The sequence below is a fragment of the Cynocephalus volans genome, chromosome 7, assembly GCF_027409185.1.
Source record: "Cynocephalus volans isolate mCynVol1 chromosome 7, mCynVol1.pri, whole genome shotgun sequence".
NCBI classification, from domain to species: Eukaryota; Metazoa; Chordata; class Mammalia; order Dermoptera; family Cynocephalidae; genus Cynocephalus; species Cynocephalus volans.
The window spans coordinates 63,021,295-63,047,170 of record NC_084466.1 but is presented as its reverse complement, the minus strand read 5'-3'; the positions used below and the strand labels follow the sequence as shown (position 1 = coordinate 63,047,170).

At 38.2% G+C, this 25,876-nt stretch overlaps 1 protein-coding gene across 1 annotated transcript in view; it reads right to left on the bottom strand.

The window, feature by feature from the left end:
• Positions 1–3,805: 3,805 nt before the first annotated feature.
• The window catches only part of GTF2F2 (general transcription factor IIF subunit 2), a 183,949-nt gene continuing 161,878 nt past the window's right edge, over positions 3,806–25,876 (bottom strand). Inside the window, exon 8 of the mRNA XM_063102913.1 lies at positions 3,806–8,001. Within this exon, the coding sequence (XP_062958983.1) occupies positions 7,882–8,001 (120 nt within the window). The 3' untranslated portion in view covers positions 3,806–7,881. The remainder of the gene's footprint in view (positions 8,002–25,876) is intronic.

Genomic DNA, 25,876 nt, shown 5'->3' with positions numbered 1-25,876 from the left:
CCCTGCAGCCTCTCTCTTGGGCATAGTGGTGACAACAGCAGGACGTAGGTGCTAGATGCAGAAGCAGTGGTGTGTGCACTGTGGTTAGTCCAGGGTTCGTTCTCACCTCTTGTTCTTCGCACTGCTCCTTAATTCTATTTTTCCACGAACTTTTTAAAGTACCTTCATGTGCTCATGTAGAAATAGATATTTTGTTCTGTTTTTATTAACATAAATGGGACTTTACTCTTAGCAATGTTTTGAAACTTTTTTATACTTGGGCATATGGAAGTCTTTCCACGTCAGCATAAATTGATCTACCTTATTCTTTTTAACTGTTGCAGACATTCCATAATATAGACAAGTCAGTTTATTTAACCTTTCCCTATCAATAGACATTTGTTTCCAGTTTTCATCCTGTTTAATTTTTTAAAGCCAGGTTTGAGATATACTTTCTATGCTGTAAACCTTTCCCTGCACCCAGGCAAATACTGACCTGTGTTTTTATCCCACAGTTTTGCCTTTTCCAGAATGTCATAGAAATGGAAGAATGCTGTTAAATAGCCCTATGAATCTGGCTTCTTTCACTTGGCACACACTGGAGATATACCTAAGTTGTTATAGGTATCACTAGAAAGTTCATTCTCATTGCTGAGTAGTATTCCACTATGACTATACCACAGTTTATCTAGTGATAAGTTGGTGGACATTTGGGTGGCTTTCAGTTTTTGGAGATTAGGATTAAAGCTGCTATAAACATTTGCGTACAGGTTTTTATGTGCACATATATCTTCATTTCTCTTGGGTAAACTCCTAGAAGTGGGACTACTGAGTTGTATGGTGGTGTGTTTACCTTTATATGAAACTTCTGAACTGTTTTCCAAAGAATCTGTATGTAAGGAAAATGAAAGTAAATGGTCAGACTCCCTCAGCTATTTGGAATCTTGCCAAGCATTTTGACGTAAATATAACTGTGCACGTGCACCCAGGTGTTCCTGGGTTATTGGACTTGAGTATAAAGGACAAACATCTCTGATCCACAGGGCCCCCCGCCCCCAGGATGCCCGGGGCGGGGGGGGGGGGGCCATGAGGAGGATGCTACTGCTGCTGGAGGCTGTTGCTGCCAGGGCCCCAGGATGCCACCAGGCCAAGCTCACGTCTGAATGGAGATGTCAACCTCACCAACTGCTCCCAGGATCTTTCCCAATTACCTAGCTCGTGACCTGCATATGTGAGGAGCCTGTGACCCAGCCTGGCAAAGGAGGGGTCTGGTGACCCAGTCTGTACAACGGGTTTGAAGGATCTGAGCCCTAGCCTTATAATGTATAATTGTCCATTCCCATAAGCAACACATGAGCATTCCGGTTGCTCTGCATGCTCATCAGCACCTGATACTGTTAGGTTTTGGCCATTCTGGTCAGTATGCAGCATTGTTAGTGTCTCTTTGGAGGTCCATGTTTGACAAGTGTTTTTTGAACATATGGCTGAGTCAATGATCACCAGTGTCTCAGCTGTGTGCCAGGGGGTGGGGGTGAGGCTCACTGGTGGTCTACAGGGGAAGCTGGGCAGCAGGCTGGCTTAAAGACTTGAGTGAGAATTCATTTGTATTTGTGCCTTTTCCAAAGCCCAACTTTTTTTTTTTAAAGCCCCATCTTTTCTATTTACATTAACAAAGATTTCTTAAGAGTGTATCAAATAGCTTTGACATGGCTCTGTTTATCCCTTTCCCATTCTGTGTTTACTGTCTTCTTGAACCCCTATGTTCACTCCTCATGGAGTGATCACACTAAGCTGTGCTGCCTGTGGGAAGCCCAGCTGCTCTAGATTTGTCACCTGCAAGTGTAAGTCAGGCCAATAGCCCACTGGTAACCAGTCATCTCTAACTGAGGAAAAGGATAAGGAACTCTCCCCAGTTCTTAGTTCTCCAGTTGAGCTAGGAGTTACCAGGCGTCCATTATTAAAGTGAATCATTTGACCCCCACTTAGCTACTGCTCCCTATTTATCTTTATTAATTAGAGCTTGCAGTGGTGGAGGGGTAAGCGACCTCAAGCCTCTCACATATAATTCTCTAAGGTTGGTTTTGACTGCTACTCTAATTGGACTACATGAAAGAAATGTGTTCAGGGATGAATCAAAGTGAAAGCGCAAGCTGTAATAAGGGAGCAACTGTCTGCATCAGTTGGAATATGTATGCACAGCTGCAGGAGGTTAGACTTGCCTAGCTCCTCATCTGTTCCACTTGGGCACAGGGTGAAATTACCTGACCTCAAGTTCTTCCATCAGCCTGAAACTGGACTCAACTTGTCTAGCCACAATCCTTTACTACCCCATTGTATCTGCAATTGCACTCAAAAGTGTGTGTGGATTCTCTCTCCAACCATGTTGTGAAATAAGGCTCTTCTGACGCCCTTCACTTGTTCTTTCTGTATTTCCTACTCGCTGACTCTTACTGAACTCCTAGACTCCTTCAAAACCCAGATCAGATACCAACTCCTCTAAGAAGCTTCCCTGATTCCCCAAAGATGTAACTAGTCATTTCATTCTTTGTGCTACCTGTATATTTTATATATTTTATATAGGTTAACAGTTAACACTGACAAAGTACTTTCTATGTGTCATACAGTGTTCCATGTGCTTTACACATATTGACTTAATTTCATCACAATTCTGAGGTACTCTTAACATTCCTATTTTCCTAATGAAGAAACTGAGGCACAGAAAGTAAGCAACTTACTCTAAGTTACAGACTTTGAATCTAGGTAGCTCTTAAAACATTCTGCCGTGTAATTCTATTGCTGCACTTAATACATTATGTTGCCACTTATCTATTCCCAAGTCTTCTTCAATACCGTGAGTCTCTGAAAGCACAGACCTGTCTTATTTGTTCATCTCTGTATCCCCATTACCTGGGGGTCTCAGTCTGATGGACTTCCTTTGTGCTCACTGGGCCATGGAAGAGATCCCCAACTGTGACCAGCCAAGCCAGCAATTTTCTCATGAGCCTGGCACTGAAGACTCACTAGGTGGTCTATGATGTAAGTAAATCAAATACAGCGGCCATTTGCAGTCATTCCTAAGAAATAGGTCCTCATCTGAATTTACAGCAAAAAAAGAATATCATTCCACAAGAAACTCCACAAACTAAGAACTGGAAACCAAATCTCTAAAGCAAAACAAGTGAGGCAGAATCCAGAAGCAACTATTTTTGATTCAGGAAAGGTAACTCTGAGGACTCTGAGGCTTTGCCAACCATCAGTTAAATGAGGAGAAGTCAAATCGGTGAGAGTCTGGGCAGGTGACTTACAGCTGTGGGCAGTCGGCAGTGGAGTGCCTGTTATCTAACACATAGCAGTGACCGAGAGCCTAGTCCCAGAGTACAATTCTGGGATGTGAATCTGGCCATGCCCCTGACTACTGTATGACCCTGGGCAGATTCTTTAACCTCTCAGTGCCTTAGGATTCATATCTATAAAACAAGGATAGTAAGAGATCCCATGTTATAAGGTTGTTGTGAGGATTAAATGAGTTATATGTACGAGTCAAATGCTTAGCACAATACCTGGCACAGAGTAAGGGTCCAATAAACACGAGCTATTATTCTTCCTGCTTATTTAGGAACATAGGCAGAGAACTGGTGGTATGCAAGGCACATTATCACAAACACCGATCGTGTTTACCCCTTGTGCCTGGCACACAGTGGGCATCAATGGTTTTTCACTGAATGAATGAATGGCAAAGACACTAACTCCTGAGACTTATTTTTCGGCTTTTATTCAAGGAGAGACACTGGAATAGTTATCGGAAGTAAGGCTCTATTGTCAAGAGGACCGGACCAGTAAACTCTTTAATTCAGCATTCTATTAATGAGATCACTGTATGACAGACATCAACTGTGTGTTCATTATAATCAGTCTGAGGTATTGTATAAGTCCTTTTGTGTCTTAGGAATTACCAATGGTTACATTATTTCCAATGAAGTTTTAAAAATTAAGTATATATTACTGCATTCAAATGCTTTAAACACTGGAAATCCATGTAGCAACAATGAATTAACTAGAGTATTCTGATGAATAACAAGACTTTCTTCACACCTCTGTACCCACACAGTATTGTTATCCATTCAAATTCTCCATTTCCCACTAGACTGTGAACACTTTTTGTGCCTGGTGCTTTTGTATCCCCAGTGCCTGGGATACATTTATGCTGAGTAAATATCTGCCAAATAAATAAACAGGCACTGTTTCATGACCACAACACATCACAGTTTTTAGTCCAGCAACATACTCTTTTGGTGAACTTATACTTCCACAACACAATAAAATACTCATATCCTCAAGATTGTTTAAATACAAACATCGACATTTTAAAATATGGTATAGTTAAAGAAAATCATTCTTCAGAGCCCTAAAGTTTAAGACTAAAAGACTTAACAGAATCCATACTCCTTTTGGTTGACATTCCTGAACAAGCTATAAAGCATATTTTTGAAAAGTCCTTTTTAATTAACATGGTTTCTAATTCAATCAGATTAAAGCCATTGATTTTCTTATAAGAAATTATTAAAGGTTTACCTATCTGTCAGACATTTCATCATACTATTGTATTATGAATGGTGGTACCTGCTTAAAGGAGAGGAGGTAGGAAGAAAAAAGGATGAAAGTATGTTAGGAAAAGTGAGGTTGGGAGCTCACTTGGGAGAGCACAGTGCTGACAACACCAAGTCAATGGTTGAGATCCCCTTACCAGTCATCTTTAAAAAAAAAAATGTGACTGTCACTCCTCCTACACACTATGAAAATGGTATTAGGCTCAGGAACCTGTTGTGGACTCATATCAGAAAGAAAACAGATTCAAAAAGAAAGCCAGCTTATCATCACCTGCACTCTTACACAAATGCTAAAACAGCCAATGTAGTGAGAAGAAAGGTGGGTCTGCAGCAGGTAATATCTGAGCATAAGGCAGCTCCCCTTTCAGTTCAGTACCCTTCCCCATCACATTCCACTGGGAGTCTTAATTCACATGGAGGTCTAAATCATAGAGACTACTCTAAAGTTGTACCTCTTACTGGGATACTTGAAGTGTAACAGGGATTAAAACTTCAGCAAAAGGATCTTGACTTTAAAGGTGGAAGTTTAGACTTCATCCTATGAGTAGGAGGGGGTTGGGTGTCTGGATTCAAGTAGGGATGCCAAAGACAACTTCCTGTCCTTCACAACTTTGCCTGTGATCAGCTCCATTTTCTTGGTCTGGAGGTGGGATTGGGAGGAGCGGATGGGGAAGAGAGGATTCTGGGAAAGTATACTCTGATTTTGCCCCATGAGTAGGATTCCCCCAAAGAGGGACTCATTATGGTATATTGGGCAGAAAATGGTTCTGTAAAATGGACATTACCTACCTCTTAGCACTGTTTCTGAGGATTAAATGAGATAATCTTTTACAGTATTTAACATACTACCAGGTACATAAGGCCTGATAAGTGTTTGGTATTATTTCACTGATATGTACCAACAATGATGAAAATAATCCTCCAAAGAAATTTGTTCGCAGACTGTTAGGAACACCAGCAACTCTGCTGAAATCCATAAGCTGCTCATGATACACAGCAAAATCTGTTCTCTTTTTTTAAGACATATCACTTTAGGAGTTACTGTGGCAACATGTAATTTTAAATCGTTCCAATACCCAGCAACCATAATCTTATTATGTTTTGCCAGTCAAAACATCCCCTCAGTGTGTGTTCTAGTTGAGTTTAACTATCTCATCTATTAAATATGGCTTTCCTGTCCTCTTATGATGTGACATCTCACTGGAGAAGTGCATCTCCCTTATCAGCCTTCTCCTGTCTCAAACTCACAGTTCTGATAAGGGCCTAGGGTTCCTACTTCTTGATCTTCAGTTGTGAAAAGCATGTTTATCAGAGCAAGAGTCCTGAAATAAAAGAATAAGGGAACCCAGGTGGAAGGGAGAGTCTCCTCCATGACCAACAGCATATTTTAATATTAAATAAGGAAGTAGACAGCTGGCTGGTTAGCTCACTCAGTAGGGCATGGTGCTGACAACACCAAGGTCAAGTGTTCAGATCCCCCTACCAACTAGCTGCCAAAATAAAACAAAACAAAGAAAGCAAGAAAGAAATGTCAGAAAATTAATCAGGAATGGCACCAGTCTACTACCTAGATTAACTTATCCTACTGAAGAGATAAGTGTTTAAGAGACCCAAGCAGAGGCAATCAGGTGTGATGAGGTAAAAGGTAACTAAAAAAAAGTGAAGAAACTAGGTTTACAAAAATACCAAAGCATAGCTTCAATTCAGACACAGCTCTGCCCTGGAAACTCCACTGGTACAGCCACCAAGTTCAATCTAGCAGGCATTGTCACCACAAAAACAAAAGTAGTCATCAGGAACTGTTAGGTAATGGGATACCATATTTGGTTCCAGCACCAAAACAAGGTAGGATAAGAAAACTGGGGTGGGAAAGGAGACCATGCTCCTTATTCAAGATTTTATTTTATAGTGGGAAAGATAAAAATTTTCTTAGTGCAGAGGCACTCAACTTCAGAATTCTGGTGTTCTTCTGCAAAAAGCAAATAATGTAGAAAACTATTTCTCCCAATGAATAGATATTTCCTTGCTTTGTTTTAATTACATACCATTTTCTTAAATTTTTGGCATTTGCTATTTCTTGGTTGCAAGCATCCAGAAGCAGCTGACAAATGTATAAGTATAAACACAACTTTTTTTACTGTGCTTAGTTGCTCAAGTTTTTATTTTTTTGCTCTTGTTTGTGGGTATAATTTTGGATTGCCTAATATATAACTTCTGTGCTAGAAAAAACTTTAATCATGTACATGTACTGCTTTTATTTAAAAATTAATTTAAGAAAAAAAGAAACATTTCATGCCCCCCAAATTGACATTAACCTTTTCTGTCTCAGCTGCACCCCTATAATCCTCATTTAATTTGTCAACATAATTTGCCAGATGATGGTCAATACATGCCTGCTAAGTGGGCAGTAAAATTCTGAGGGCAAAGCCAGTCTTTCAGAAGCTTATAATCTGGCTGGGGAGGGCTGGCTGGTTAGCTCAGTTGGTTAGAGCATGGTGTTGTAACACCAAGGCCAAGGGTTCAGATCTCCATACCGGCCAGATGCCACCACTGCACCCCCACCATCAAGAAAAAGGTTGAAAAAAAAAATTTGGTTGGGGAAACATATCTTGAAATTTTGGAAAGGTGTTCAATTTTTAATTATTTTAAAAGCAAATAAAAGAAACATTAATTAATAGCCATGATTTTGTCCACTTCTCATACCAATATCACTAAGGTAAAATAAACTAATAATGAAAACTGCCATCTTACTATAAACTTAAATTGCTCTCCTTTTATTAATGTGTGTTTGAACGTGAAACATGATCACCTGTTAAAAAAAGAAAGCTTTGTTCTTGATAATTTCAGAATACGAAACTTTTTGGCTTTTTATTCCTTTAAAGAGTGTCTGTAATTGACTGTTGTTTTTCTTGCTATATTATTCACTTTGGATCTGCATTACCTTGGCTCCTCAGAGATACAGGAAGGACAGTCCTAATTTAGAAAACATACCCTAATTTTACACTTTAAAAATTAATACTTAAAACAAAAACCTCTCTTAACTTCCTAACCCTATACCCATCACGAATAATCTTGTTTTAATACAAGTTAAATCTATAAATAAATTTGTTCTTTCCCCTCAAAAAACACTTAAGAAACTTTACAAGAATTATAGGTTTAAAATATTTACCAAGAGTAGTGAAAGTATCAGTCATTTACCCCTATTAACATAAGGTGGTCAAGCATTCCAGAATCATTGGCCTTTACTTAGCATCACCCTTCAGTTGTCCCATTAGCATGCTGGCTGGGAGTCTTCTTAATCACTCTTTTCTTCTCCTTGATAATGTCTGTACTCTGGCTTCAGCTCCCATGTGTTTTTGTGGATCCCTTTTACATTCTGAATACCAATTTCTTTCAAGATTTCCTTCAGGTATCCCTACAAAAAAACACCAAAACCCACCACATGAGATTATGAAGGCAGGAAACAAAATTTAAAACAATATACCAAAGCATATTTATGAGTAATAAAAATTATGACCCTGAAAGCTCAATAAGATTTCTATATAGAGTTTCAATAAACTACCTATTGAATCTACACATGCAATATATGATAAATGCATTAAATATATGATGATTCACATAAAAGAAATACAAATACACTAGAAAATACTAGATGAAAATACACTAGAGAGAGGCAAGATAAAGATGGCCACGTAGAAGAAACGACCACTTGTCTTTCCCACAAAGACAGACAAAACATGAATAAACAACTACCTTTGAATGAAAATAACTAAAGGAGAGCACCAGAGAACATCAAAGAAATAACAGAAATGCTAGTGAGCAAGAAACTCAGGACAGGTACAGAAACAGAAAGAAACATCTGGCCTCCATCTCCCCATCCCCCAAATAGGATCAGCTGGGAACCAGGAGAAACTTCTCTCTGTGGGGGAAAAAGTAAGCAAGAGGACCTCAGCAGCCTTCATCAATACCTTAGACGCCTGCTGCCACTGCATTTGGCCTCACAGAGACTGAGACAGTCTCACTGTCCCAGGGGCTAGAGTCACCACTATATGGTGCCTCACGCCTAGGAAACATGAAAAAGCAAGGAAATATGACACCACCAAAGGAAAACAATAATATGCCAGTGATGGACTGCAAAGAAAAAGATATCTACAAACTGCTGGAAAAGGAAGTTAAAATAATAATCTTAAGAAAACCCAACTAGATACAAGAGAATACAGATAGACAATTTGACAAAATAAGGAAAATAATTCATGACATGAACAAGAAATTCAACAAAGAGATATCATTAAAAAAAAGAAAAAAGAAAGAAAGAAATGGAAGCTGGCCAGTTAGCTCAGTTGGTTAGAGTATGGTGCTGATAACACCAAGGTCTGGGGTTCAATCCCTGTACCAGAGCAAAAAAAAAAAGGGGGGGGGTGGGGGGAGAACCAAATGTAAATCCTGCAGCTGAAGAATTCAATGAATGAAAGAAAAACACAATACAGAGCTTCAACAGCTGACTAGAGCAAGCAAAAGAAAGACTCTCTGAACTTGAGATAGGTCATTTGAAATTACCCACTCAGACCAAAAAATAAAAATAAAAAATAAAAAAATTGAGAAGAAAACCTATGGGAATTATGGGACACCATTAAGTGAACAAATATTTGAATTATGGGCATTCCCAAGGAGAAGAGAAGGGAAAAGCATTGAAACCTATTTAAGGGCTGGCCCATGGCTCACTCAGGAGAGTGTGGTGTTCATAACACCAACGCCCTGTGTTTGGATCCCACCCAGTTGGCTCACTGGGTGAGCGTGGTGCTGACAACACCAAGTCAAGGGTTAAGATCCCCTTACTGGTCATCTTTAAAAAAAAAAAGAAAAAAGAAACCTATTTAATGAAATAATTGCTGACACCTTCCCAATATTGGGTGAGATACAGACATACAGTTCTGCCACTTAAAGGTCCCCGAATAGATTCAACCCAAAAAGTTTCTCCCCAAGGCACATTATAGCCAAAATGTCAAAAGTCAAAGAGAGAATTCTAAAAACAGCAAGAGAAAAGTGTCAGGGCACATATAAGAGGATCCTCATTAGACTAACAGCAGATTTCTCAGCTGAAACCTTATAGACCAGGAGAGACTGGAATGATATACTCAAAGTTCTGAAAGAAAAAAGTTGCCAGCCAAGAATACTATACCAAGCAAAGCTATCCTTCAAGAATGACAGACAAATAAAGTTTTCCACAGACAAGCAAAAACAGGGAATTCATTACCACTAGACTGACCTTACAAGAAATGCTCAAGAGAACCCTATATGTGGAAGCAAAAAGATACTAATTATCACCAAGAAAACACATAAAAGGTATACAAGCAGGAAAGAGAAAAGAATCAAACCTTATCTCCTCAAAAAACCACCAAACTGCAATGATAAAAAATAAGAGAGGAAGAAAGGAACAAAAGATATACAAAACAACGAGAAAACAATCAACAAAATGACAGAAATAAGTCCTTACTTATCAACAATAACCTTGAATCTAAATGGACTAAGTTTGGGCTGGCTGGTTAGCTCAGCTGGTTAGAGCTTGGAGTTATAATACCAAGGTCAAGGATTTGGATCCCCATACCGGCCAGCTGCCAAAAATAATAATAATAATAAATAAATTACAAGTAAATGTAATAGAATTCCCCAATTAAAAGATATAAACTGGCTGAATGAAAAAACAAAAACAAAACCCAAGTATATGCTGCCTTCAAGAAACCCACTTCACCTGTAAGACACACATAAACTAAAGTGAAGGGATAGAAAATGATATTCCATGCAAACAAAAAAGAAATGTGAGTAGGAGTAGCTATGCTTATATCAGATAAAACAGACTTTAAGTCAAAAACTGTAAAAAGAGACAAAGAAGGTCATTATACAGTGTTAAAGTGGCCAACTCAGCAAGAGTTCATAATAATTGTAAATATATACACCTAATATCAGAACACCCAGATTTATAAAGCAAATATAATCAGATCTAAAGGGAGAAATAAAATCCAATGTTTTAATAGTTGAGGACTTCAACACCCCACTTGCAGCACTGGACAAATCATCTAGACAGAAAACTGGCAAAGAAACATAGGATTTAAATTGCATTACAGACCAAATGGACCTTACAGACATTTATAGAACATTTCACCCAACAGTTGCAGAACACACATTCTTCTCGTTAGCACATGAAAACAGTTTCCAGGACTGACCATATGTTAGGCCACAAAACAATCTCAACAAATTTGAAAGAACTAAAATCATGTCAAGTATCTTTTTTGACCACAACAGAATGAAAATAGAAATCAATAGCAAGAACTTTTGAAACAGTACAAATACATGGAGGCTAAACAATGTGCTACTCAATGACCAATGGGTCAAAGAGGAAATTAAGAAGGAAATTAGGGCTGGTCAGTTAGCTCACTTGGGACAGCATAGTGCTGATAACACCAGGTCAAAGGTTTGGGTCCCCATACTGGCCAGATGCCGAAAAAATAAAAAAAGGAAATTAAAAAAATTTTTGATACAAATGAAAATACAAACACAATATGCCAAAATCTGTGGGACACAGCTGAAGCAGTACTAAGACGGGAGTTTATAGCAATAAACACCCACATTAAAAAAGTAAAAAGATTTCAAGTTAAACAACCTAACAATATATCTCAAAAAACTAGAAAAGCAATAACAAACTATGCCCAAAATTAGTAGAAGTAAAACAATAATAAAGATTAGAGTAGAAATAAAAGAAATTGAGAATATTAGAGATTATCACGAACCAAACATCAACAAACTGGAAAACCTAGAGGAAATGAATAAACTCCTGGATACATACAATCCAGACTCGAACCAAGAAGAAATAGAAAACATGAAGAGAACAGTTACATGTAACAAGATTGAATTAGTAATAAAAAGTCTCATATTAAAGAAAGGCCCAGACCTTTGGCTTCACTGCTGAATTCTAGCAAACATTTAAAGAAAATTAATATCAATTCTTCTCAAACTCTTCCAAAAAGCTGAAGATGAGGGAATTCTTCCAAACTCATTCTATGAGGCAACATTACCCTGATACCAAAATCAGACAAGGATACAACAAACAAACTATAGGCCAATACGCCTCATGAACACAGATGCAAACATCTTCAACAAAATACTAACAGACCAAATCTAGCAGCATATTGAAAAGATCATTCACCATAACCAAGTTGGATTTATTCCAGGGATGCAAGGTTGGTTCAACATACAAGTACATAGGCAATAAACATGATACATCACACATCAAAAGAATAACGGACAAAAGCCATACATGGTCATCTCAGTTGACACTAAAAAGCATTTAATAAAAATTAAACATCACTTCATGATAAAAACTCTTAACAAAAAAATTTTTTTTAAAATAAATAAAAACCCTTACCAAATTAGGTAAAGAAGAAAAGTACCTCAACACAATAAAGGTAATATATGACAAATCCACAGCTAATACCATACTGAATAGGGAAGAGCTGAAAACTTTTCCTATATTAACTGAAACAAGGATGCCCACTCTCTCCATTCTTTTTTTTTTTTTATTCGTTTCCTTGGATGGCTGTCTTGTATAGGGATCCAAACTGTTGACCCTGGTATTATAACACTGAGCTCTGGGGCCGGCCCATGGCTCACCTAGGAGAGTGTGCTGCTGATAACACCAAGACCACAGGTTCGGATCCCTATAAAGAGATGGCTGGTTAGCTCACTTGGTAGAGCGTGGTGCTGACAACACCAAGTCAAGGGTTAAAATCCCTTTACTGGTCATCTTTTTAAAAAACAAAACAAAACATGAGCTCTAACCAACTGAGCTAAGTGGCCAGCCTACACTCTTATTCAACACAGTACTAAAAGTCCTAGCCAGGGCAATTGGGCAAGAGAAAGAAATAAAGCACATCCAAATCGGAAGTAAGGAAGTCAAATTGTCCCTTTTTGCAGGTGACATTTTTTTTTAAAAAGATGACCGGTAAGGGGATCCTAACCCTTGACTTGGGTGTTGTCAGCACCACACTCTCCCAAGTGAGCCACAGGCCATCCCCAGATGACATGATTTTATACACAGAAAACTTAAGAGCTCCACCGAAAAACTCTTAGAACTGATAAATTCAGTAAAGTTGCAGAATACAAAATCAACATACAAAAATCAGTAGCATTTCTTTTTTTCGTGTCTGGCCAGTACCGGATCAGAAAATAGCATTTCTATACACCAATAATGAACAAGATAAAAAACAAATCAAGAAAGCAATCTCATTTACAATAACTATAAAAAAATATATATCTAGGAATTAATCTCACCAAAGAGGTGAAAGATCTCTACAAGGAAAACTATAAAACACTGATAAAAGAAATTGAAGAAGTCACAAGGAAATAGAAAGATAACACCATGTTCATGGATCAAAAGAATTAATATTGTGAAAATGACCACACTACCACAAGCGATCTACAGATTCAATGCAATCCCTATCAAAATACCAATAACATTCTTTACAGAAATAGGAAAAAAAAAATTCTAAAATTTGTACAGATCCAAGAAAACCCCCTGAATAGCCAAAGCAATCCTGAGGAAAAAGAACACAGTGAAAGGCATCCCACCACTTGACTCCAAAATAAACTACAAAGCTATGTAACTATAGCATGGTACTGGCATAAAAACAGACACACAGACCAATGGAAGAGAATAGAAAACCCAGAAATAAAGCTATGTGTTTACAGCCAAATGATTTTTTGACAAAGGAGACATGAATATTCATTTGGAAAAGGACAGTCTCTTCCATAAATGGTGCTGGGAAAATTGAACATCCATATACAGAAGAATGCAACTAGATCCTTATCATTCACCCTATATGAAAATCAACTCAAAGCGGATTAAAGACTTCAACCTAAGTCCTGAAGCCCATGAAATCAGAAGAAGAAAAACACAGAGGAAACACTTCAGGACACTCAAAACTGGGCAAAGACTTTATGAAGAGGACCTCAAAAGCACAGGCAACAAAAATAGACAAATGGGATTATATTAAATTAAAAAGCTTTCGCACAGCAAAGGAAATCAACAGAGTGAAGAGACAACCTGAAGAACGGGAGAAAATACTTGCAAATTATGCATCCGATAAGGGATTAATATCCAGAATATACGAGGAATTCAAACAAATCAAGAGCAAAAAGCAGCTAAATAATCCCATCAAAAAATGGGCAAATTAGTTAAATAGACATTTCTCAAAAGACATACAAATGGCCAACAGGTATATGAATAAATGCTCAACATCACCAATCATCAGGGAAACACAAATCAAAATCATAACAAGCTACCATCTCAGCCCAGTTAGAATGGCAATTATCAGAAAGACAAAGTAACAAATGTTCATGAGGATGTGGAGAAAGGGAAATTCTTACACATTGATGTGGAAATGTAAATTAGTACAGCTACTATGGAAAACAGTATGGAGGTTTCTCAAAAAACTAAAAACAGAACTACCATATGATCCAGCAATCCCACTACTAAACATTTCCAAAGAAAAGGAAATCAGTATAACAGAGATATTTGAACTCCCATGTTTATTGCAGCACTACTCAAAATAGCCAAGATATGGAATCAACCCAAGTGTCCATCAACAGATGAATGGATAAAGAAAATATGGTATATTTACACAATGAAATACTATTCACCCATAAAAAAGAACAAAATCCTGTCATTTGCAGGAACATCCATGAGCTTGGTGGACATTATATTAAGTAAGCTGTTGCTTTCCCTCCCACGGATTTGTCACCCCTCTTCCCCTAGGTGACGGAGCCGCAAAAGATTACTCAAAGCCCATCTCTTCTGAGCAGTGAGAAGCCCCGAAAAGGGGTTAATCTCCCAGAACCCTCAAGAAAAAGGCATTCCTTCCATTTGGGAAATTAAGCACAAATTGGGGTTCTCTTCCCACATTTATTCTCCAGACCAGGAATTTACAGGAAGAGAACATAGGTGGGGTTATAGTTTAACAATATAGGCTGGTAACATTTAAAACAAGTAAGGTGATATTCCATAATGTAATTTGCAAGAAGTTAATTTGATCCACCAACAAACAGCTTGTCCTTAGTAAATATTTTCTTTTCTACGTACTTCCTACAGCGATTTCTTTAGCATTCTCAAACAGCATTCAAGCAGTATTTTAAACATATCTAAAGAACAATCAGTAGGTTAAATAGTCAATAATCATTCAAGCCGGAATCAAACCAGAGACCTAAAACAGTCAAAGTACACAATCCCACCCCTAAACAGTGATTAGAATTGATTAGATGGCTTTTGCCGAACTTATCTGTGGACTGTTGTCCCCTACTCAAGAGCCTTTTGGCTCATTCATGCATTACCTAAAAATCCTATTCTAAGATCAAAGGAGAATCAAGGTTTCTAACCCACGACAGTAAGCCAGGAACAGAAAGAGAAATACCACATGTTCTCACCCATATGTAGTATATTTTGAAGTCAGAGAAGCTAAGAAAATTGATCACATAGAAGTAGAGAGCAGAATAGATGGTTACCAGAGGCTGGAAAGTGTAGTAGGCAGGGGAATAGTGAGAGGCTGGTTAACAGATACAAAAGTACAGCTAGGTAGGAGAAATAATATCTAGTATTCTCTAGCACTGTAGAGTAACTATAATTAACAATTTACTGCATACTTTCAATTAGCTAGAAGAGAGGATTTTGAATGTTCCCACCACAAGAAATGGAAACAAAAATCAGTGGTTGCCAGGGTTTAAGAGGAGGTGGGATGGACGAATAGGTGGAGCACGGAGGATTTTTAGGGCAGTGAATCTAATCTGTATGATACTGTAATGATGAATACATGACATTAAATATTTGGCAAACCCCATAGGACTATACGACACAAAGAGGGAGGAACCCTAATGTAAAACTGAATTAATAATGACATATCAATACTGTTCATAATTGTAACAAATGTGCCACAATACTGCAACAGGGTAATGACAGGAGAAAGTCTGCATGCAGGGGGCGCAGGGGAATGGAAACTATATGTACTTTCTGCTCAATTTCTCCTTAAACCTAAAACTGCTATAAAAATAAGATCCATTACTAAGAAAGGGGGAAGAAAAAAAAAAAAAAGAATGGCAGCAGCATTAAAAGATGGAAAGGAAAAACAGAAGAAAATACATTAGAAAATCACTGGTGTTTAATGTTATTAACATGACACAGTATGCCAAATGTAATCTGCCCCTAATGGCCCTTCAGTGGCCTCAAGGACACAGTTCACAGTTAGAATAGAACCAGCATTTATCAAAAATGACAAATATCTTTGGGAAGACAATATTCAATGAAGCAAGCATATGACGGGTATCCAGGATTCTCAGTTTTTTTTTTGTTTGTTTGTTTTTTTAATTTATCTAAATCTCACAATTTCTGGCGTCCTCCAATCTTTCAGGCAAAACTGAGGGGTTTTTTTTTGGTTTTTTGTTTGTTTGTTTGTTTGTTTGTTTAAGTTTTATTTTGTCGATATACACTGTGGCTGATTATTGCTCCCCATCACCAAAACCTCCCTCCCTTCTCCCTCCCCCACTCCCCCCCAACAATGTCCTTTCTGTTTGCTTGTCGTATCAACTTCAAGTAATTGTGGTTGTTATATCTTCTTCCCCCCCCCCCCCGGTTTTTGTGTGTGTGTGTGTGTGTGTGTGTGAATTTATATATTAATTTTTAGCTCCCACCAATAAGTGAGAACATGTGGTATTTCTCTTTCTGTGCCTGACTCGTTTCACTTAATATAATTCTCTCAAGGTCCATCCATGTTGTTGCAAATGGCAGTATTTCATTCGTTTTTATAGCTGAGTAGTATTCCATTGTGTAGATGTACCACATTTTCCGTATCCACTCATCTGATGATGGACATTTGGGCTGGTTCCAACTCTTGGCTATTGTAAAGAGTGCTGCGATGAACATTGGGGAACAGGTATACCTTCGACTTGATGATTTCCATTCCTCTGGGTATATTCCCAGTGGTATAGCTGGGTCGTATGGTAGATCTATCTGCAATTGTTTGAGGAACCTCCATACCATTTTCCATAGAGGCTGCACCATTTTGCAGTCCCACCAACAATGTATGAGAGTTCCTTTTTCTCCGCAACCTCGCCAGCATTTATCGTTCAGAGTCTTTTGGATTTTAGCCATCCTAACTAGGGTTAGATGGTATCTCAATGTGGTTTTGATTTGCATTTCCCGGATGCTGAGTGATGTTGAGCATTTTTTCATATGTCTGTTGGCCATTTGTATATCTTCCTTAGAGAAATGCCTACTTAGCTCTTTTGCCCATTTTTTAATTGGGTTGCTTGTTTTCTTCTTGTAAAGTTGTTTGAGTTCCTTATATATTCTGGATATTAATCCTTTGTCAGATGTATATTTTGCAAATATTTTCTCCCACTCTGTTGGTTGTCTTTTAACTCTGTTAATTGTTTCTTTTGCTGTGCAGAAGCTTTTTAGTTTGATATAATCCCATTTGTTTATTTTTCCTTTGGTTGCCCGTGCTTTTGGGGTCGTATTCATGAAGTCTGTGCCCAGTCCTATTTCCTGAAGTGTTTCTCCTATGTTTTCTTTAAGAAGTTTTATTGTTTCAGGGTGTATATTTAAATCCTTAATCCATTTTGAGTTGATTTTAGTATACGGTGAGAGGTATGGATCTAGTTTCATTCTCCTGCATATTGATATCCAGTTATCCCAGCACCATTTGCTGAAGAGGCAGTCCCTTCTCCAGTGAATAGGCTTGATGCCTTTGTCAAAGATCAGATGGCAGTAAGTGTGTGGGTTGATTTCTGGATTCTCTATTCTATTCCATTGGTCAGTGTGTCTGTTTTTATGCCAGTACCATACTGTTTTGGTTATTATAGCTTTGTAGTACAGCTTAAAGTCAGGTAGTGTTATGCCTCCAGCTTTATTTTTTTTGCTCAGCATTGCTTTGGCTATGCGTGGTCTTTTATTGTTCCATATAAATGTCTGGATAGTTTTTTCCATTTCTGAGAAAAATGTCTTTGGAATTTTGATGGGGATTGCATTAAATTTGTATATCACTTTGGGTAGTATGGACATTTTCATTATGTTGATTCTTCTAATCCAAGAGCATGGGATATCTTTCCATCTTCTTGTATCCTCTAGAATTTCTCTCAGCAGTGGTTTGTAGTTCTCATTATAGAGATTTTTCACCTCCTTAGTTAACTCAATTCCTAAGTATTTTATTTTTTTGGTGGCTATTGTAAATGGGCAGGCTTTCTTGATTTCTCGTTCTGCATGTTCATTATTGGAGAAAAGAAATGCTACTGATTTTTGTGTGTTGATTTTGTATCCTGCTACTGTGCTGAAATCATTTATCAATTCCAACAGTTTTTCTGTAGAGGTTTTAGGCTGTTCGATAAATAGGATCATGTCATCTGCAAACAGGGACAGTTTGACTTCATCTTTTCCAATCTGGATGCCCTTTATTTCCTTCTCTTCTCTGATTGCTCTGGCTAGTACTTCCAACACTATGTTGAATAGGAGTGGTGAGAGTGGGCATCCTTGTCTAGTTCCTGTTCTTAAAGGAAAAGCTTTCAGCTTTTCCCCATTCAGAATGATATTGGCAGTGGGTTTGGCATACATGGCTTTAATTATGTTGAGATATTTTCCCTGTATACCTAACTTATAGAGGGTCTTTGTCATGAATGAGTGCTGAACTTTATCAAATGCTTTTTCAGCATCTATAGAGATGATCATATGGTCCTTGTGTTTGACTTTATTAATATGGTGTATCACATTTATTGATTTGCGTATGTTGAACTAACCTTGCATCCCTGGGATGAATCCCACTTGATCGTGATGAATAATTTTACCTATGTGTTGCTGTATTCTGTTTGCTAGTATTTTAGTGAGGATTTTTGCATCTATATTCATCAAGGATATCGGCCTGTAGTTTTCTTTTTTGGTTATATCTTTACCTGGTTTTGGTATCAGGATGATGTTTGCTTCATAGAATGAGTTTGGGAGATTTGCGTCTGTTTCAATCTTTTGGAATAGTCTGTAAAGAATCGGTGTCAATTCCTCTTTGAATGTTTGGTAAAATTCTGCTGTGAATCCATCTGGTCCTGGGCTTTTCTTTGTTGGGAGCCTTCTGATAACAGCTTCAATCTCCTTTATTGTTATTGGTCTGTTCAAATTTTCTATGTCTTCTTGGCTCAGTTTTGGGAGCTTGTGTGTGTCCAGAAATTTATCCATTTCCTCCAGATTTTCAAATTTGTTGGCGTATAGTTGTTTATAGTAGTCTCGAATGATTCCTTGTATTTCAGATGAATCAGTTGTAATATCGCCTTTTTCATTTCTAATTTTGGTTATTTGAGTCTTCTCTCTTCTTTTTTTTGTTAGCCATGCTAATGGTTTGTCAATTTTATTTATCTTTTCTAAAAATCAACTTTTGGATTCATTGATCTTTTGAATTGTTTTTTGGTTTTCAATTTCATTCAGTTCTGCTCTGATCTTAATGATTTCTTTCCGTCTGCTAACTTTAGGTTTGGATTGTTCTTGTTTTTCTAGTTCTTTAAGGTGAAGTGTTAGGTTGTTCACTTGCCATCTTTCCATTCTTCTGAAGTGAGCGTTTAATGCAATAAATTTCCCCCTCAATACTGCTTTTGCAGTATCCCACAGGTTTTGGTATGATGTATCGTTTTCATTAGTTTCAATAAATTTTTTGATTTCCTGCTTGATTTCTTCTTGGACCCATATGTCATTAAGTAGAATGCTGTTTAATTTCCATGTGCTTGTATAGTTTCCAGAGTTTCGTTTGTTATTAATTTCTAGTTTTAATCCATTGTGGTCTGAGAAGATACATGGGATAATTCCAATTTTTTTGAATTTATTGAGACTTGATTTGTGACCTAATATGTGATCTATCCTGGAGAATGATCCATGTGCTGCTGAGAAGAATGAATATTCTGAGGTTGTTGGGTGGAATGTTCTGTAGATATCTGCCAATTCCAATTGGTCTAGAGTCTTGTTTAGATCTTGTGTTTCTCTACTGATTCTTTGCCTAGATGATCTGTCTAATATTGACAGTGGGGTGTTCAGGTCCCCTGCTATTATGGTATTGGTATCTATTTCCTTCGTTAGGTCTAATAGCATTTGTTTTATAAATGTGGCTGCTCCAACATTGGGTGCGTACATATTTATGATTGTTATGTCTTCTTGATGGATCAGTCCTTTTATCATTAAGTAGTGTCCCTCATTGTCTCTTTTTATGGTTTTTAGTTTAAAGTCTATTTTGTCAGATATAAGAATAGCTACTCCAGCTCGTTTTTCTTTTCTGTTTGCATGGTAAATCTTTTTCCATCCTTTCACTCTTAGTCTGTGTGAATCTTTATGGGTGAGGTGGGTCTCTTGTAGGCAGCATATAGTTGGGTCCTCCTTTTTGATCCAGTCAGCCAGTCTGTGTCTTTTGATTGGGGAATTTAAGCCTTTTACATTAAGAGTCAGGATTCTCAGTTCTAAGATGGGTTCTCAAACTTGCTGTCAGGCCACTTATATTTCCTGTGTAATAAGGAAAGCTATTATTTGTGTTTAATATTATTTGTACCTGGGTCAAACTTGCCAAGACGGGAGGAATAAGAAGAGATGAGACATGCTAAAAACCATGGGAACTGTAGCTTTCTTGTGCTTGACTCCTCCAGAGGAGTCCATATTATGGTATTTCAGGTCCCTGCAAATTCGATAGTCATTTATCAAGCGATTACTATATTCATGGAAATGATGGTGCTATGGGTTAAATGTGCCCCCCCCCCAAAAAAAGTTTATGTATTGGAAGTTTAATCTCCACTGTAAGAGTACTGTTAAGAGGGCAGGAAATCCAATTATGATATTTGAAAGGTGGGGCCTCTGAAAGGTGACTGGATCTAAGGACCATGCCCTAGTGAATGGATTGGTCTATTCATGGAGTAATGGGTTGGTAGTTTAATGGGTGCTAAGGGGTGTGGTTCTGATGGCTTTAGAGGGAGAGCAAGTGAGGAGGTTAGCTCTCTCTTGCTCAGCCCATTCTCACCATGTGACACTCTGCATCTCTGTGGATAGCCACCATCAGAAAGAAGGCCCTCGCCAGATATGTTCCCGAGACTTTGGACTTCACAGCTTCCAAACTGTTAGGAAAAAATTTCATTTCTTCATAAATTACCCAGTTTCAGGCACTGTGTTATAAGCAACAGAAACGGACTAATACAGATAGCTATATATGAGGATACTTCAAAAAAGTTCATGGAAAAATAGAATTAAAAGAGAATATGAATCTTTATATGAACTTTTTGTAGTACCCTCATATAATATTTACTATTAAGTATAATACTAAACCCCATCTTTGCTTGCCAATGCCCAAGTCCAAAAAGCATCCCACTATGAGCCGACCAGGATAAATTACAGCACTTCCTTCTTGGAGAAGAAAGAAAAGTTAATTATTAAAAAATGACTTTTTTTTCTGCACAACAAACCAATCCAACAATAATTTTTGTGTGTATGCTTCAAAGAACCAGTTACAATATTATGATGTCTCATCCCATTGATGGAAGCTGTAATTTTTTTTTATTAATTGAAATGAGGTACTAATTAGAAAAATGGTTGAGAAGCTCTGTCTAGATAATATTTAAGGCAGGGCCCTTCTCAAGTGCAGTGCTAGATTACCTGCATCAGAACCTCATGGGAAGCTTATTTTAAAAGCCCTATCTTGGGCCTAGTGAATCAAAATCTCTGGGATTAGGCCCAGGAATCTGCATTTTAGTAAGTCCATAGGTGACTCATTTAACTACACTAAAGTTTTACCATATCCGCCTTAAGGATTCTTCCAGCTCTGGTACTCTATTGTCTTTGAGTCCCTCGTGTGTTGCTTAGTTCTCTGAGCCTCACCAATGATGGAGATTACCTGTTATTAACATAATCTAATGCCACCTTATACTGACTGGTATAATTCTGTACAGTTCACAAAGCCCTTTCAGTTAGGGATAGGCTGTCATCTAGATACATAATAGCTCATCAGCACCGGACCTACACAAGGGGTCCCTCTATGGCCCTGGATGGCTCAGCTCTCTTCCTTGGGCAGCCTTCCCATTTCAGCAGCCAGGCCCCAGCAGGTGGCAGCAATGAACCAAATGAGCCCTGGGTTCCTCCAGGGGACCTGCCCACCTTCCACACCTTCTACAGTTGGCTTCACTAGAGAAACCCTGTAAATGAGTAAGCATAAAGGCTTAAAACTTCCAGGTAATATGCACATCTCCCATCCACTACTTCAAACCGCATTTTAAAAAAATGAGACACTGTTCATAAACTACTTTCTAACTGAACGAGATCCATAAATGGAAAATGATGGGGCCGGCCCCATGGTGCACTCGGGAGAGTGCAGCACTTGGGAGCACAGCGGTGCTCCTGCCGCGGGTTCGGATCCTATATAGGAATGGCCGGTGCACTCACTGGCTGAGCCCGGTTCGGGCGACACCAAGCCAAGGGTTGCGATCCCCTTACCGGTCACAAAAAGACAAAAAAAAAAAGAAAAAGAAAAAAGAAAATGATGGGTTAGGCAAAAATAATCCTCAGTTTAGATGCCAAGAATGACACCTCTGTAAAACCAAAAAATAGTTTGTTGTGAGACTAAGACCCTGTTGTACAAACAACCATACAATTGTGGATGCAATGCTGTGGGTCAAAAGTGAAAAAAGCAATCACCAGGAGCATTTGGGTAGCCTAATAGAAAAGAAGCTCTTTTTTATTTTTTAAATATTTTATTTTATTTTGTCGATATACAATGTGGTTGATTATTGTGGCCCATTACAGAAACCTCTCTCCCTCCTCCCTCTTCCCCCTCCCTCCCAACAATGTCCTTTCTGCTCGCTTGTCGTATCAACCTCAAGGAATTGCAAGTGTTATGTCTTCTTCCCTCCCGCCCCGGTTTTTTTTTTTTTTTTGTGTGTGTGTGTGTGTGTGTGTGTGTGTGTGTGTGTGTGTGTGTGTGTGTGTGTGTGTGTGTGTGTGTGTGTGTGTGTTTATTTATTTTTAGCTCCCACAAATAAGTGAGAACATGTGATATTTCACTTTCTGTGCCTGACTTGTTTCACTTAATATAATTCTCTCAAGGTCCATCCATGTCGTTGCAAATGGCAGTATTTCATTCTTTTTTATAGCTGAGTAGTATTCCATCGTGTAGATATACCACATTTTCTGTATCCACTCATCCGATGATGGACATTTGGGCTTGTTCCAACTCTTGGCTATTGTAAAGAGTGCTGCGATGAACATTTGGGGAGCGGTATACCTTCGACTTGATGATTTCCATTCCTCTGGGTATATTCCCAGCAGTGGGATAGTTGGGTCATATGGTAGATCTATCTGCAATTGTTTGAGGAACCTCCATACCATTTTACATAGAGGCTGCACCATTTTGCAGTCCCACCAACAATGTATGAGAGTTCCTTTTCCTCCACAACCTCGCCAGCATTTATTGTTCAGAGTGAAAAGAAGCTCTCTTAACTTCAAGTCTAGTGTGCCCATTTATAATGTAGGCATAGAAAATGAAAAGCCTAAAAAGGGTTAAATACAAAATATTAAGAAAGTCTTAAGTGTACAAAATCAGTTGCTTTCACATGCAGTACACCCTCATTTTGGTGATCTAGTAAGATATGCAGAGTATTTTTTGTACACAAACATGTCACTCTTTTTTTCTTTATAAGAATAAATGAGATAATGGTAGTCTGTTGATTTGTCAAGTAATAAAATGGGATTATGGTCACAATGTCTAGACACAGTAAAGATTATATCTTGAGGGCGGGGGGCAAACTTCCTGGATTTTCAGAATGTTCTAAACTATAACCTAAGACCATTTTACTCTAATCAAATGAATTAGCTTGGCAAGGGAGAAGGCAGAGAAAGTAGTAGTGATAATAGGTTAAAATAAGGTCAGAAAAGCCCTAACGGGAAGAAGAGATGGATAGAGAACAGTGAGATCACGTCATTCCTCTGTCTATAATGTTTTAATAACTTCCCCTTGGCCTACAGGTTAATTCCAAACAAGTCTGCCTTTTCCCTTTGTCCTCATCTCCTGATACCCCCCCTCACACATATTTGCCATTTCTGTGTCTGCATGCTTCTGGGTTTTTTCCGTATATAGTTTCCTTTCCCTGTAATGCTTATCCCCTTCCCTCAAATCTGAACCCTTCATCCTTTAAGAATAGGCTCAAATGTCACTTTCTCAGAGAAACTTTCCCTAATAGCCTTACCCTTTAGATTTACATTTCACACTGCACACACTTCAATGATAGCCCTTATAACACTATATTATAATCCTTTATTTATATGCCTCACTCTCCTCTTAAACCACATGCTTCCATTATAGACCCTACCTGCACACCGCAGAGACTTGGTGTACATATATGGACAGCACAGGGTGTGCTTAAGAGCCACAAGGCAGCTGAGAAGTTTGGGGCGGGGAATGGTGAGGGGAAATTACTAAGAAGGTCAACTGGAATAGACTATGCAAACTCTAGATCCTTCCATTTTTAGAACTCAGGCTTGACCCGGTTTGCAAAACAAAAGTTTACTGACTAAAGTGTACTACCTGAATTTGAATGACATTTTAACTAAAATCTTTATTATAGTGTTAAAATATTGTTGGAGACAGCCAACAGAGGGGAAGATTTTAAAGGTTCTACCAGGATTGAAAATTAATTTGCAATCTCATTTTTCCCCCTTTTTATTCAAACATTCACCCAAACACTTATTCTAGCACCTACAATGTGCCAGGCAGAATGGTATTAGTAGAGTTCACGGTTTAATGTTTTGTAGTGGGGGTTGGGGGGGAAGAGACAGAAGCATATAAGCAGGCAATTATAAAATAATGTAGAAGCACAGTAATAAAGAAATGTGTACAGATTATGGGAGCACTGAGAAGGAGCATCTAACCCAGCCTGGGCCAAGATGTTAGGTTCTATGAGGATGGATACTTGATCACATGAAATGAACAGCAATTCTGTGTGGAGATCAAGAGAAACTTGTAAACATTCAGCAACTTTCCAATTTAATATCTGTCTAACAAACTGTAGTTTAAAACAAAGGATTCTAGAACTTAGTAGATTACCTTTATATCACACAGAATTGGGGATATTTCTCATTACACACTGTGCGCTGCGCTGCAGCACAAGATCTGAATAAACTGGTTCAGGTCCAGCAATTCTTCATCAAAGGGATGTGTGGGAGAGAATTTACAGCAAGTCTGAATGCCGAGAAAAAGGGGACACAACATCACAGCTTCCTTGGAAGGAGATGGCAAAGCACACACTTGACCAAAGAGGTCAAGTGATTAGGATGTGGGTTGAATTTGTGGGTCAAAATAAAATTGTGGTGGCCAAAAAGCCAGAAACCCACAGATAAACTTCCCAATTTCCCCCCACGACTGAGACAAACCTATATAGAATCACAAGGCACAGTAGCCTACTATTTTAGTCTCTTTTTCTCCTTCCTTCCCTCCCCCAACCCCTCGCCATTTCTCGTATCATCTTTTACCCTACTGCTCTGCCAACCAAATAGATTTATTTGCATTTCATTTTATCAGGCATTTTGGTGGTAAGCATTCCAAGCATAATAATACATCAACTATATCTAAATTCCTAGAAGTTGATTAAAAACATATACCTTTGATAGGGAGCTGATCACCAACTAATGCTTTAAGTAAGCTAATAACATGACTCTACAAGGCTTCTAGTCACAAAATCTTTCCAAAAAGGTTAGACCAAAGGTACATACAATATGCAAAGTATACCAAAGATGGCACCGATGAGTGCAGTAACCAAGAAGAAATGCACTACATGCTTTTTATAAAGCAATCCTATGGTAAGAAGGGCATTACTGGCTCTATGATAATTTCAAAGTATCACTTCATCTTCACATGATTTTTGTGTGAACAACTGTGACTCCTTTAAGAGACAGACATCAGCAGAACAGAGAACTTAATGATAAAAATGTTAGTGGCTCCAATGCACAAAATTCTTCCATTAAAAAATAAACTACACATTAGGAATAAACTGTGAACAAAGGTGACAGATGTTTTCACTCCTTTAGATACAGAAAACTGTGAATAGGAAAAGCAAGGTGATGTTGGGGACTTCTCTGGAACACAGACCATGTCTGCATTTTTCTCCTTACCTTCTGGTTTCACTTCCTCTTTCCCACTAAACTCCACCCCTGTCTTCCTCTCAGGGTCCCATGACTGCATTCATCCCTTTGAAAA